General features: G+C 37.6%; 1 protein-coding gene across 1 annotated transcript in view; it reads left to right on the top strand.

Annotated features, from left to right (window-relative positions):
- The window catches only part of LOC140159347 (WASH complex subunit 4-like), an 86078-nt gene that overhangs the window by 23278 nt on the left and 46548 nt on the right, over positions 1–16252 (top strand). Inside the window, exons 3-11 of the mRNA XM_072182795.1 lie at positions 667–720; positions 2777–2842; positions 4002–4047; positions 9300–9367; positions 10780–10862; positions 11323–11365; positions 12240–12343; positions 13651–13771; positions 16122–16239. Coding sequence (XP_072038896.1) covers positions 667–720; positions 2777–2842; positions 4002–4047; positions 9300–9367; positions 10780–10862; positions 11323–11365; positions 12240–12343; positions 13651–13771; positions 16122–16239 — 703 coding nt within the window. The remainder of the gene's footprint in view (positions 1–666; positions 721–2776; positions 2843–4001; positions 4048–9299; positions 9368–10779; positions 10863–11322; positions 11366–12239; positions 12344–13650; positions 13772–16121; positions 16240–16252) is intronic.

Raw genomic sequence — 16252 nt, 5'->3', positions numbered from 1 at the left:
TAGATTGTTGGTCTAAAGTATAAAAATGTATTTAGAATAGTACTAATACAAGAATGTATGAACCCATCTCTGAGGTCAAATATGGGCAAAAATGCTCAGTTTTGGAGAAAATCCCCAAAACCTTTTTTTGACCCAAATTATTTTGGGCAACACAACAACAAAAATTCTTTTTAGTATGTTTAAAAACTATAAATATCTAGGACTGGGTTTTTTTTATTTGTTTGAATTTTGACCAACTTTGAGAAATTTTCACCAAAAATGTTTCAAAATCCTGATTTTTGCCCAAATTTCAAATGTTTTTATTCAAGTTTACCAATTATTTTTTTTAAAAAGATGGTCCTAGATATTTATATGTAGTTTTAAAAATTTAATAAGAATTTTTTTTTTTATACTGAAGAATTTGTTGGTATGTTGCCCCCAAAAGATTTTGCCCCAATTTGACACCACATTATATGGATTTGTCAAGTCTTTGCCATTCTAAATATGTATACTTTTACATACTTTAGACCAACAAATTATGAGGCCAAAAAGTTGCTATTTAATTCCAGGGTTAAGACCAACGTTAAGTCATGATTGAATCATTCTTAATCATTATTATATATGCTGTAGTTTTTCTTTATATTTCTGTTATATGACATACTAATTGTCACCACTTTTTCCCTACAGTATTTACCCTATGAACAGACAACTCTTCTGGAGCTTATCAAGACAGATAACAAGGTAACCATGGTAACAATTATCAGTTATGACTAAAAAAATAGTTGACTTGCCCTTTGGGTCCCAACACCTGGGTCGGTCAGTTGATATATAATATATATAATGCTACGCCCGATTTGTTACCTACTTCTTACGCAAATATATATATATATATATATATAACAAGTATTATTTTTCAGGTGACTAACTTTGGAATTAAAAGTGCTCAAACCCATTACAGGTGAGCACTTTTAATTCCAAAGTTAGTCACCTGAAAAATAATACTTGTTATAATACGCCCCCACTATTTTTAGTGGTTGAGCACTCTCGACTACTTTTGGAGTAGAGACTGTTCTGGTTGGCTTGGTTCGTCATGATTTTGACACCACAGAATGTATATACTCGTATAAACATTTCTGTAAATTTGAAATCATGACAAACTATCCGTCTGATGATCGGTTTACCCAATGATCGTAAGTGAGGGTATTCCGTGAAACTTTAAGTAACGGTTGCCTTTTCCAGAGGTCTATACTTTGAATTTGTATATATATGTATTTTAATTTTTTTTTGCAATTTATGCAAAATACAACATGACGCATAATACTTTGCATAAAGAATTTTAGAGTAATAGAGACAGTAAGCGATTTACAAATGTACACATCTTTTATCGAAAATACTAAGGAAAATGTGATTCAAATCCCCGGGTTCAAATCAATGCAGGAAACACAACTGAACTCAATTTCCATCCCACATTTCCCTGTTAAAGTTACAGTGTATGTTTACACTGCCAAAATTAACTAAACAAATGCAGAACTCGAGTCAGACTATGTTTTTTCAGATTTTTGGGTCGGTCAATAAGGGCAATTCAACTTTTTTTTTAAGCCTAACAATGATTAGAACCTATCCATATGATATAATACAGGGAAGCAAGTTTACCCAGTGCAGTCAAAGGTCATTATGTCAAGTACAATTTATATTGGATTATAGAACCGTGTAGTGACAGATGAGGATGCTTGAGATATGGACCTGTTTGAATCTGGCATCACTATGGACCACAATGGCCTCATCCCAATTGACCTTTTCGGTAAATCCCATAACCCTTTGCGAGTACACCTAAGAACTTGTCATTTTGCGTCACGCCGTCGCCCGCTTTGCGCAAGTCGGCGTGACGTAAAATGACGAGTTCTCAGGTGTGCTCGCAAAGGGTTATGGGATTTAGTGAAAAGGTCAATAGCATAGTTCAATAACCTCAAATTAAACACTCATAGTGCAAATTTTGACCTCAAGTTGCAGAGTATGAGTTTTTGTACCCAAATTTTTAACGTCATTCAATGAATGTACAAATGTATTGGGGTTAAAGAACTGTGCCCTGATAGATGAACATGTTGTGGATCCTAGTGTGTGTGTATCACCTTTCTGGAAGAATTCCCCTCCTGGGGGATTTTAATGTGCATTCTTAGTCAGTGGATGTGGTTTAGCTTGTAAGCGCTGAATTTCATTAGTTCCTGCATGTTGTCTATCTCATGGTAGAAGATATTACGCACTACAAGCAACTGAGTTAAAAATGGTTCATTAGAATAAGGGGAGTTTTCATGACCATAAGTTTTGTAACTTATTTGTCCTAAATAAAACTAGTTTTAGCTATATCAAAATGATAATTAACTGACTAAGAATGAGAATAGGTGATATGAATTTTTATCCTCTACCGTGTGATAGATGACAGGCAGGTCCAATATTTTTATCGTAGTCTATTGTTTATTCTCTAATTATGACATACCTGATCAATTTGATTAATTGTCAATGAAATAAGAAATTTTGAGGCCCAATCAAACATAAGAAATGTGTATATAAATATAAGGCATTTAAAAAAGTGTCATGCGATTCCCTTGTATGTCATTTTGGAAGTAAATTTTATCCCATTTTTATTTTATTTTGATAAATACTGAAAATGATATGATAATCCAATGCTTTGTTTTTACAAACTATTTGCATAGAGAGTGTTTACAAATATCAAACAAGATGAAATCAAATTCAATCAAGCTTTTGATTTTAAGTGCATTTATTTTCTTCCTCATTCCAGATTTTTAATAAAGTCATCACTGTATTTGCATCATTGTGCTGTGAAATGGACTCACTGCAATATGAGGTATGTTCATACATGTACTTGTAACCTAAAGCCATTATTTGGAAATTTGATATAAAATTGGATCGATTGAGCCCATATTGATTGGTCGAGCTATGAATTTTTAAATATTGGACAAGACGTAGTCGAGTCCAATATTTAAAAACTCATAGCGAGACCAATAACTATTGGGCGTAAAGCATCCAATTTTATCATTATTATGCTTTGGATCCAATATTTTTACACACTTGGACTCATCAAAATATAATAATGGCTGAAGCGGGATTCGAACTGGCAACCTCTAAGACCAGTGCTCTACCATCTGAGATATTCAGCCCTGTGTTGGATGGCGATCCCAATTATAAACATCTTTGCTCGGGCATTGGTCCCATACATGAAACCATGCCGTGTGGCCGGAGATCTTGCCCACATTACGATACAACCCGCTGAACCCGGGAAGCGACAGTAGAGGAGATCATTGAAGATGCAGCTTTTAAATACTTAGAGTAAATAATAAATACAGAGAAACTGAACAGGCAGTAATAGAGGCCCTGCATGCTTGTTTCGATTGGCTCCAAACAAAGGATTTGAACCGATGTCCTTCACCATAATTATGGCACAGTGTAGTCCATTCAATCAAATGTTGTCATTAACCGATTTGATCGTAGTGCATTTGTTATGTGTGTGAGACGAACTGTCGCAGTAGATTGCAATCATGCTTTTGTTAAATGCATTTGAGTAGTCCGCCATATTTATGTGATGATGCGTCATATGCACAACCTCTATACAAGTGCTCTTCTATCTGATCAATTGAAGTTGTTTTGAATGTTGTATGCATGAAATGCTCTGATCCTTTAACCGCCATGAGTCACTACTGTCTTTCTATAGTGCCCATGATTGGTTAATTACAGGACACAATAATCTGAGTAACCAATCAAAATAGAGCTTTTAGATCTCTTAGCAATTTAAACTTATCCACTTTAGCCCAACTGCCTATTCTTACCATATCTCTGATTGGCTAAATACATGATATAGCCCTCTTTGTAACCAATCAAAATAGTCCTTAGAAGCTGATAATTTAGCCAGGGATGCCCATGGGTTAAATAACCCCATCACTTAATATTACACATTTTGCAATGCGTTTGACTAAATTGAAGTAATAATCTTTTATCTTACTTGATAGGCTGCACAAAAGTTCTACCCAGGACTCATGTACTATGGCGAAGGAGGTAGGTTTGTTATTATTGTTGGCCTCTACTGTACATCATGATATTTTACCGGTATTTGTGATTTAAACTCTTCTGAACAGTTATGCAGTTTCTTCTATTCAGCATTTCAAGCAGGGTTGCCAAAACAAATTCGGCCCTAATCGCGGGTCAAATATCGAAAAGTCACCCAATTTTTCTCCTAACCATTGGTGTCTATGGGACAGGAAATTGTCAAAAGTCGTGGGGAAAATCTTCAAAAGTCGCCCAATTGGGCTACCAAATCGCGGGTTTGGCAACCATGGTTTTAAGCTGCTCCACATTTTAAGGTTAAACAAAGTGTTGAAGGGCTTTACCTCCAGAAAAAATATATTATTACCTTATACGTAAGAAAATATGTCTACTTATCATGTGAAATAAAAAAATCCGGAAAAAAATGTGTGAAAATGTGTTTTTAGCCTATTTTTTAGCCCTTGTCAAGCACTATTATTCGATTTGTTTACAAGCGCCAAGCAACTGTCGTCAAGGATAGTGATTGACATCTTTATTATTAGAGAAGAATGGAATCTGTATAGTTCATGAATATTCATGTAGTATTTATACAACCTGTATCCCAGCCATTTTGCTTAGCTATCATAATCGTTCATATAAGACGCCCATATGATCCATGGTGTTAAACTGATATTCAGCAACTTTATATCTCTCGATCTTTGCGATCCGAAATATTGAATTTCAACTTTAGGCACATCTCTAGCAAGATAATTAAATACCTGTCACAAATAGAGGTCTTGAAATGTTACTTGCAACGTTAAAAATGTGAATAGAGAACAAATCGGGTTCAAACATGCTTCAAAAATATAGGTAATTGTCAACGCCTACTACCAGAATAGCCGGAAGAGGGCAGACTTCATAAGGGAGTGTTCATAATATATTTTAGTGGGGACAAAGAATTTGGAACTTATTTCGAAATGTCCTGGGTTTTTGGTTTTTTTTTTTTTTATCTTCCTGTTCGGGTGTTTCGGTTGGCACATTTTCGGGGCATTTTCATGCACTTCACAGGAGTTTTTTCGTGGCTTCTCTGTAGCTGTCGTGTGTCTTTTCCCCACGTACAGGGTATAAATAATAAATGAATAATAATATATGAAAAAAAGAATCTGGAACTTCAACGTCAAAAAACAAAACAAAAACAAGACAAACTGTACCCTGCTAAAAATATCAACCCCTATCCTCTCTGAGAATAAAAATAATAAGACTCCAACCTCACCTGCAAAAAATATTTTTTTAGGGCGGATAATTTGGGATAAGTTCGGGCCTATTTTATTGCGACAATTTTCAAAATCTATAAGGTGAAATGTGTCATGGGGATGTGCGGCAGATTTGGGGTGCATTTTCAGCCATTTAGTTTAGACTCTGTTGTATTTTAGCCATGATTTTATTGACCCTCAGTGTCATGAAAATTAGGTTTAAGAAGGGTATTTTTCAATAATTTTCTCGAAAAAGTAAAAATTTGCGACTTTTTTCAGTCCAAAAGTTGATACAATTTTGGGTCTGTTTTATTCAAATTTGGTTTAAAATCGCATCCTTACCCAACTTGAGAAGGTTCCCCCGGGGTGTGTGCAAATTTGCAATTTATAGGCCTACACTCATCATTAGTAAGCCTAAAAAACCTCCCGGAATCAAGCATGGGTAGGCATACCAAAATGCCTTGAGACCCCCCCCAACCCAGCGCCGGGACCTCCATGACATGATATTCTCCATGAGTCCACCAGAAAATATAAAAATATAACATTTTGATAGGCCTACTAGGCCTATATTTGTCTGTAAACCTTTCTTGTAGTTGTAGGCTACCGCGTATGTCTACCGTGATGACAGTAGCGTAGCTGCCGGGGGGGGGGGCAATTGCAAAAATTGCCTATTTGGGCCCCCCGCCCCCGGGGGCAAGGAAAAAAAAGGGGGAAAGAGGGGGAAGAGGAAAAAAGAGAGGGTGAGAGGAGGGCAGAGAGATGGGGAATCCAAACGATATGCAATACAGCTCAATAGGCCTACCATATATTATTTATCAATAAGCCTGGCAAAAATTGTCTATTTGGGCCCCCGCCCCCAGTGGGAAAAATTTGGTGGATTTGGGCCCCGCCCCATAGGGCCTACAGTCTTGCCCCTCCTGGAAAAAAATCCCAGCTACGCCAGCTGCGTGATGATGTTGCAAAGTTGCGGAAGTTCATCCATAAGTTCCCGATTTCCAATCGACAACAACAGGCCAGCACGCAGCGCCAAGAGTAGCTAATCCCGAGCTAATCAGAGACATGTGCGTTTCTCTTTCAACAGAAAATATGTGACCATGTGACTGACACGATGTAGGCCTACGCTTCAAATAATTATGCTCTCGGCGCAGAAAGTATGAAAATGGAAAATATTTATAATGAACACTCCCTTATTTAGCCACACCTCTGTTCCTTTCTCGGGTTGCCTGGTATATATCAGCAAAATCCTACACCTATCGCCTTCCCTTGGTAAAATCCCTGATAAAAACTCGTGATATTGAAATTGAATTTCAGCGCCAGAACTTCCGTCATTCTAGCATCATGGATGGATATGCAGTGGCGCCCGCTAGAGGGGGGGCAGTATTTCCCCAATATTTTTTCTTTCCCACTCAGTTTTTAGGCAAAATCCCCACAATTATGTAATTTTCCACTTTTTTATGCAATTTAGTGCAATGATTTCCAAGTGCCCCGTCTCAAATTCAATTCCCCCATGCCCCGCTGAAAAAATTCTGGTTCCGCCACTACGGGTATGGCCATAGCTAGGGGCTTTCCCACCCCACCCCAGTTGCCCTTGGTTATGCTGGACGTGTGAGAAATTTAGAGCTTGTTCAATTCCACCAATTTTAGAAATTTTAAAGGTATATACAGTGTATATAGCCTATTAAAACGGATCACAGTCAAATAAAATATCGTGAGGCCTAATAATTTTACCACTGGCATTTATTGAGCTGCTCACTTCTTGAAAATTATATGGTTTAATATTGATATTATACAATTGAGCTCCTTGTCAAGCTCCTCAGTACACATAGGAGAGTGACTAACTGAGCTCCCGCTATTTTCAGAAATGAAGGCCTGGCCTATTAAATGAATAATTAGGATTGAGGCAGCCTCATTTTACAGAACTTTTTTTTAATCCCCCAAAATTAGTGTTTTTTTTTTTTTTTTTTGTAGGCTTTTAAAACGAAATTCAAATTTGGCAATATTTTCCATTGCTTAACGAATTGATCTGCGTGAAAATGCCTAAACATGTGGCCAGAGCGGGATGAGTGGTATAAAAATCTTAACTTGTGAGAAAGGACGTAGGCCTATGGGGTTGTATGAGGCTGTGGATCACGAAATGCCCCTTTAATGTGTGCTAGGTAAAGTCATTCTTCCTCCCTTTCGACTTGACAAAATTTATTCCCTCCCCCGGAAAAAAAAAAAAAAAATTGCTTTCTCGAAAGGCTGTGCAATCAGTACCGTATTAGCCTACTAATTAGGCCTATAAGCCAAAATTTCCAAGCGACTCGCTAAAATCGCTTGCCTCCCGTCTCGGCCAGCCAAAAATCGCTTGTCCGCACCCCTGGACTGCCAAATTTTTGTGGCCCCCTCCCCCTTGGCCTCCCAAAAATGCCACCACCCCCTTTGCATATGCCTAGGCCTATATTCCAATTTTTTCGGATCCCCAATTTCCATACCCATACCTTAAATGGATTTCTAAATATCTACCTGTTGCAAGCGCAGCAAGCATGAAAATGTGCACATTTTTTTCGCGCCTAACTACCCCCCCCACATTTTCCCTCCCATGCACCAGGTTCATTGGCGCTAGATTTTAAGCTAGAAAATACCTAAATATTTTAAAATCCAAACTCGGCAACACCCGGCAACACCACAAATAGAGCCCGTCGTACATGTCGTGACGTAAACAGCGTGTGTAAAAAAAAAAATGAGAGTGCCACTTTTGTCCAAAAATTTCGAATTTTGGCCTTGAGCAGCGACAATCAGAGGTAAGAAAAACACAGTATGACGCAGCTTGAAATATAGAATCACTATATCAATTTTGAAGTTTGTACTTCAAAGCACAAGCCAAACGAGGTGAAATGGTTCTAAAAAATATTGATTTCGCTGTATCTTTTTATCGCGAAACTAGACAATTTGACAGCAGCGAGTCGGAAAAATAGCAAATATCTCAATTTTCTGCTATCGAAATAAAAATTTAAATAGCACCTGCATATAGAAGAGGGTTTATAGAAATAATGTAGGTCAGAATTTTGTCTATGAAATCGTGCACGGAATTATTATTACTGGTTACAAAACGACATACAAGTGGAGGCCATTTTACTTCAAATTCGCCAACATGTAAGCTTACTAAAACAAATCGAGACAAGCAATATCAAGAATGAATATGCACATTCTTTTATTGACTTGTTTGTAATGTCTTGTCGTAGTTCCCAACAAAATCGCCACTTCTACTGAGAAATTATGGCCTTGTTCCCAAAAATCTTGATGCTCGGATATTGAAAAAAAATTGAAATGTTTGAAAAGTACATTTCTTTTTGAGCAAAGTGGAAAATTCAAGCATAATAATAACCCTTACACTTTCAGCTTTTAGACGTAGTTTGCGTTTTTTCTTTATGTTTTTTATTTCCAGAAATAGATAATTTTAAAGGGGGCTACATGCAGTCTCATTCTGGATCGATCATTACAAAGTTTAGTATAACCTTAAAGCCTATTGTTCAAAAATATTTTTGTGGGTTTTTAATTTCACATTGACCACAAAAAGCACCAATTTCTGGTAGTAGATATAAGCCGCAAGAGACACAGAATCGCAAACTAACTCGCAAGAATGTTAATTTCTCAAACTGAAGTTGTATCATTTATTTCAACTGTCACAGATGCAAAGTCGCAGTGACGCAGGTTACAGTTCAAATGTCATGATGTCAACTACGTAAAAACTATAAAATACAAGAGCAATAGAGAACAAACACTATATCAACAAGGGGTTTACATAATCATGGTACATGTCGCAATACGCAATCGCACTTGATAAATTTATCTCGTCAAGGACCAGTACAGGTTAGCCACATTTCAGGCTGTCCAAGTTCATGATTGCCATCCAAAATAAGGGTGGACAGGTCGCTGGCTAAGCCCCTGAACTGATTTTGGCCTGATATACTTACTTACTCATTCTGTTGTTTTTTTGGTTTTTTTTATGGGAACCATGTTTAAATTATTGTGTGTACGTGCATATTTCAGAACCAGAAGCAGGACTGGAAGAAGGAGAAGCCCAAGTACAAATGGGTCGTATGATGACTTTCATGCAGGTATGTGACTGGGCCATTCCATTTAAAATCCACACTATCCCTGTGGAAGATTTAGTTTAAGTCTTCCACAGAGGGAGTATAAGTATTGGATAGAATACACAATTGGGTAACTTCCATTTGAAATACTTACTCCAGTTTCGGAAGATATAAGTAAAGCCATAATACAAGGGGAGTATGGGTTTCAAAATGATTAACCCTGACCAATTACATTTGAAAAACATACTCCCCCTGTGGAAGATATTCCCAAAATCTTCCACAGGGGTAGTGTGGATTGCAACCGGAATAGTCCATTATGTTTCAAAGCCCATGCACAGCTTTTTTTTGGTTTTTCTTAGCGCATCCATGTCAGCTGAAATGGCAAATTCATTTTTTTTTTTTTAGTTTTTGCTGTAAAACCATGAAATTCTGAAACAAAGTTGGAAAAAGAGTTACTTAATTCGATACTCGCATTACATAGGTATAAAACAATTGATACTTGTACTTCAATTGTGTAAATCAACCATAATTTTATCCTGTGTTCTTTTTAACACTAAAAAATGACACCTTTATAAGGCCATGGGAATTAAAGTAGTAGATTTGTGTACACCGCCCGCATGCTCCAAAACCTACCGCATATATTTTTCATTATTTGCAAAAAATTTCTTTATTTACCAGAAACATGAAAAAATGGCTTTCAAACATAAAATCAGCAAGTTTGAAGTTGGTAAAACAGTTGTAAAAAACGTGAAAAATGAGTCTGCAATGATTTTGTTCACCCGGGTTGTTCACTATGAGTCCCGGGCGTGTAGTTCACTAAAACAAGCATGACAAGCACAAGCCGTCATCTTCAGCAAGGCAATGCCGGCCCTTGTATCCACGATAATTTACACTAGAGCCTGAATTACTGTGGATACCTATGGCGTTCTCCTTTGGATGCATTTGTCGTTCCCATCAGCCTTGAGGCAATAGCTCACAGCAATACCTGGTACCTTCCATACATGGATCCAAATTAGTACCAAGTGCGAAAAAGTTTTTTGAGATTTTGCGCAGAGCACGTTTGAAGGAGAAACCGGGGGAGAAACCAGGTTTCTGAAAGGCGAGACGGTGCCCGCCGGTGAGCAAAATTGTTTACAGCTATCTTCTATCATCTATCTGGATGGAAAGTGCACTGTCCAAGAAGCTTCCTAGTGGAATAAAAATAATGAATAATGAAAAAAAGCCACAGAAAGATTCAACCTGAATCTTCCACAGAGGGAGGTTGAGTTTCAAATAGAGTTGTTAATATGCTAATTCCATTTACAATCCATACTCCTTCTGTGGAAGATATATCCAAAATGTTATACAGGATTTTTAATGGATTAGTATATAGTTGTATTCCTTTTTAGGTGTAAGATGCTTGTTAACCAATTTTGTATCTTTGATTCATTTGTCAGGAATTGTCCTGCTTTGTTTCAAGATGTTATGAGGTAGTGAGGAATGTGATTCAACAGCTTTCATCTCTCTACAACAATGTCAAGTAAGAAGTTCAAAATTATTTTATCAGGATTTCTAAGATGTAATCTAAGGTAGAATTATCTTTGTTGAAAATCCTGCTTTACCTGATCAGATTTCACCAACTTATAAATAACACTGACAGCAAAGAAGACTTCTGTATTAAAGTTTGTTCTGCTTATAAAAGTTATATGCGTGTGCTGTAGGCATCAATTAAGTCGATTAAGAAAACATTGATGGGTTCAACAGACACACAAATGTTAGTGACATTTGCCACATTTCGACTAAACCATGTATAAGAGTAATTTGTAATTATGTCCATATTTTAAACATTTGAACCATAACATTTGAACCATAACATTTGAACCCTAGTCCTATACCTCCAACTCTGGTTACTAGAGGGGATCAGGAATCAAGCATTCATTATTAAGACATTTTGCAATCTGCAATAGATATTGACTTTGTATAATTTGTTTTTCTTTCAGAGGATCTCCCAAAATCATTGATGTTACCCATGTACATTTCCAGGTACGTAGAAAACATTTAATTGTTGACTTTAGCAGAGCATTATTTCAGAATTAATATTTATTTAAAGCCATGGATTTTTTTTTTCAAACCTAATTTTTTGGTATGTTTGAAATGTTTCAACATATCCTAACTTACACCTGATTGTAATCATTATGCTTGTAGGACAACAGAGCAAATTTAAATTTGAATTAATGTCTTAACCCCATCTTAACCCCAAATAGAAGTTTTCATTATCAATCGGACCAATCAGCAACATTGTTAGAAAAAATTCACAACACAAAAAAATTGGGGTGAATTATTTGCAAAGCTCCATTCTGATTGGTGATCAAAGTGAAGATATCATGTAATTGACAAATCAGAGGCAATGTTAGATTGGCAGGTAGTGCTCAGGGGGTTAATAAGACATTAAATCCTCCATACAATACAACAGTTAAGCAACCAAGATAGTAATGTTGTATCTTTCATTTAACCTCATTATTGTTTGACCAGAAAACCTTCAAGTAATTTTGATGTAGAAGAGGTGAAACTGAGACTGTTTAAACCCCTGAGCACCACCTGATGATCTAACATTACCTCTGATTGGTTAATTACATGATATCTTCACTTTAATCACCAATCAGAATGGAGCTTTGCAAATAATTCACCCCAATTTTGTTTGCGTAGTGAAATTATTCTAACAATGTTGCTGATTGGGCCAATTGATAATGAAAACTTCTTTTTGGCTAATCGGCAGGTAGTTCTCATAGGGTTAATAACAGTTACTCATTTTCGATACATCAGTAATTTCATTATTGCTTCAGTTGGCCATATCACAGTTTTATACTAGATTCTCATATTAAATGCATTTTCGTGCTTTGTCCATTATTTTCTGCAGTCTGTTTATGAACATTTAGGTGATACATTACGTGTGCTGATTACACTGGATGAGATTGTGGCCAATCAAGCTACTCTCAGGGACCACTGGACTCTCTATAAAAGGTAAATGGGCTTAATGGGCGATTCCATTTAAAATCCACACTACCCCTGTGGAAGATTTTGGAAATATCTTCTACAGTGGGAGTGAGAATTTCAAATGGAATGAACACATTAGCAGCTCCATTTGAATTTCATATACCCACAGAGAAAGATTAAACCTGAATCATCCACTGAGGGAGGGCTTGTTTCAAATGGAGCTGCCTAATATGTTCATTCCATTTAAAATTCATACTCCCCCTGTGGAAGATATTTCCAAAATCTTCCACAGGGGGAGTATGGATTTTAAATGGAATAGCCCAATGTCGGTATCATAATTAGTTTCAAAAGTCTGGTATGTCATGTGATCACAAATGCGCATCAAGTGTGGTGTACATGCGCACCACAGCCATACATGATTCATACAAACTCTGTTTGTACATGCAAAAGGTCAAAAGGTGACACATACGATCATGCACATGCATGTCACGCTCCATGCACAGGAAATTACTCTGTGCAATTATGATATTGGGTTTAGGCCTGTTCAAAATAATTGCTTCTGAAGTAAAAACAGACCAAAAAGCGCAGCGCAGTGATTTATAGTGCACTACGCACAGGCACAACGCCTAGACGTTGATCCATAAGCTTCTGCACTCTTTACATGTACACATCCCAACCCTCCTACTCATTTTCGTCCACAACCAAGGACCCCTGTTTCTGCACAGGCAAAGCGAGGACGTACATATTGTGACATTTCAATGTTGAAAGCTTTGACTTGTATACAAATTCTGACAATTAATTGCCACACTGTGGACCTGACATTACACCTGTATAGGAGTGGGGCAATAGATTGTCTGAATGATGTTGAGGCTGTTTGGCACCCTATGGTTCTTACAACTGTGGACATCCACCGTTTCTCTGTTTCTACCTTTTATGATTGTAAATTCATATGAAGGGCCATAATTAAAGAATAGCGATGAAAGTAGATGCATACATCCCCCCACACACACTCCCAGAAGAAACTTTAAAAAGAGGTGTGCCATTTGTCAGCTAATAATATCACATATGTGACATGATCAAGGGGAATGAGTCGCATATCTGCAATTTTCAATTAGAAGTTTTTTGCATCATTTCCTGGCAGTTTACAATGCTACATTTTGATGTAAACCCCACCAAAATCGGACATCTGGTTACCAAGTTATGAGCAATAATGGCTGAAAACAATATAAAACAAAAAGAATTTGAATACTGTTTTTGCCAATATCTCAAAAACAATATCAGCGACATCCGACTCATTCCCCTTGACCATGTCATATATTTCATTGCTATTTCAGAATGCTGAAATCTGTGCATCACAACCCAACAAGGTTTGGTGTAGAAGATGTAAAACTGAGGCCATTTGAGAAACTCTTAATGGGTCTCCAAGGACAGCTGCTCGACGGCATGATCTTTCAGGTTTGTGAATCATCATTTTTCTGTTAAAAATTGTAGTTTCAGATTACTTGTTGCTCAAGAAATTCGACAAATCATTATACTTGTTAATATCTGTCCAACGTGCATTGGCATTATGTGCATTGAAAAAAAAACTTGGGTAAAGGAGGCGATCCTGTTTATAAACAGTGATCGGAGTGCCCATCTCTCTTTCATTGGCGATTGGGCCAGACTCCTCCATGTAATGTTGCTATAGGGTGATCGCTGCACCACCTCTACAGCAAGTCTGTTACCGTCCCAGCATTTACGAATGCTGGTACCCATTTATACACCTGGGTGAAGAGGAGTAATCAAGATAAAGTGCCTTACTCAAGGGCATGACACGATGGCATCGCCGTAGCTTGAACCCGCAACCTTTCGATTCTGAGTCGAAGCCCGTTCCGCTCGGTCACTGCGCTCTATTATGTGCATTGATGGTTATCAATTTCCTTCTCCACAAGTAATACACAGTTTTCAACTTGTCAGTTGTGTATTTTTGTTGTGGTAAGGTAGAGCAGAGTGACTCAACAGTCTAAGACTTCGACTCCTTATTACGAGGTATATGGGTTGTAGGTTCAAATCCCAGCACCATTAACATGTTGAGCACTTAGGCAAGGCTCTTTACCCCTATCGCCTCTCCCCACCTAGGTGTACAAATGGCTGCCGGCTTTATTCAATTAACAGACTTGCTGTGGAGGAGCGATCCCCCAGCAACATTACCAACATTACAAGGTGCAGCCTGGTCCAGTCACTTCGAAAGAGAGAAATGGGCGCTGGCCTGTGAACACAGGTTCGTTCCCATTTTAGGGCTGTATAGGTCTGTGACATAGTATGATCCCTAATTGAGGGATATTTTGATAAATAACACAAGTTGTTATTCATATTTGTTCACTATTTATAAAATGTTCATATTTAGAGATTTAGTTTTAATTATAAATGTATACTAAACAGTATACAAATTGATAACACCAGATATTAAGATATAAAGAGAAAGTTAAAAGGTTCACCTTTATACAGAGTTAAAAGTCTGGGGTGAGAAAGTGGAACTTCTCACATATTAAAGTGAGGAGATACATTCCGAAAATGACCATGTCCACCACGACAAATGGTATGTTCAAAAGTAATGGCCAAACAGATCCTGCTTTCCGACTATTTGGCTAGATAATCATAAATGTGGTTTTGGCCAAGGAAATAACATGTCAAAATTAATTAGTTCCCTTCTTGGCCAAGCCTTTCCCCTTTCCAGGATTTAGACCATCTCAAGGGACACCACCCACTTTATTGGTGATCTGAATCATACCAGTCATATGATTGGTTGAAAGTTGATATCTAAACCTACTTGGAAGTTTGTGATTGGTCAGGAAAGTTTAGTACCAATTACTGTTAGAAAGCTTCCTATTGGATGAGATTAATTATGATTCCTTCCATAATTGTATGTATATGGAGGGACTTCCTCTCCATCTTCAGTCTACTTTACATCAGGACTCAGAGACCACATGTCTGAGGTGGTTGATAAAGATATTTAAACGCCATCGAAATGTATAAAGCCAATATGAAGAAATAAATGAGTTACGCTTAATGATTGAACTATATCAAATGAGTGTACTTTTGTCTTATTGCCACGCCACCACTTCGTTACAAGGTCACAGGTATAATTTTCATCGGAATCGGCCGGATTTACCTTTTTGGGGGCCCTGGACCAGGCCAAACTTTGGAGGCCCCCAAACTCACTCAAGTGCCCAGTTTTGGTTTAGGGTATAAGATCGATAGTGGCGGCGGGGAGATGAGCATTGGTTTTACTTGGATATTTGCGTGCGAAAATGATTTAATTCAGACAAATATAGCCCTAAATGAAGGTGAATTTTGGTATGCCTACACAAAGAGCAAGTGCGCGCAAATGTGCAATTTTACCCTATTTTGGCCAAAAACAAGGTGTTTTCGGGCTAAAAGGAATATGCTCAGGGCCATTTTGGGGGCCCTGGGCCCGGGCCCATCTGGCCCAATGGTAAATCCGGCCCTGATCGGAATACTTAATTTCTAGACTTGAAACAATAAAACAGGTGACAGTATACAGTGACTGCCTTTTGAGGAGAATGAAAGCAATCGCTCTCTACTGCTCTCCTTAAATCTGATATAGGAGAGTGACTTTTAGCTCTCCTTAGTTGACCAATATCTCCTTACATTCTATTGTAAGTGCTATAAACAGCTCTCCTGGAAGGCTCCAGAAGAGCAATTTTATGCTCTCCTGCAAATTCCAAAGGACAGTCCCTGAGTATACAGATCATCCTCACAGCCTAAATTAAATTGATTGTTTCCATCTCTTTGCTCCAAACAGAATTGCGTCGAGCAAGCATTTGATGAAGGCAGCATGGGAGTGTCCAAGAATTCTTATTTCAATGAAGAATTTGCTTTCAACATCAGAACAGTATTTGCACAGACAGAACCGAGGATAGGTAAGCTATTAGG

The sequence above is a fragment of the Amphiura filiformis genome, chromosome 8, assembly GCF_039555335.1.
Source record: "Amphiura filiformis chromosome 8, Afil_fr2py, whole genome shotgun sequence".
Lineage (NCBI taxonomy): Eukaryota > Metazoa > Echinodermata > Ophiuroidea > Amphilepidida > Amphiuridae > Amphiura > Amphiura filiformis.
The sequence above is the reverse complement of the archived record's forward strand: the minus strand, read 5'-3'. Positions and strand labels throughout refer to the sequence as shown.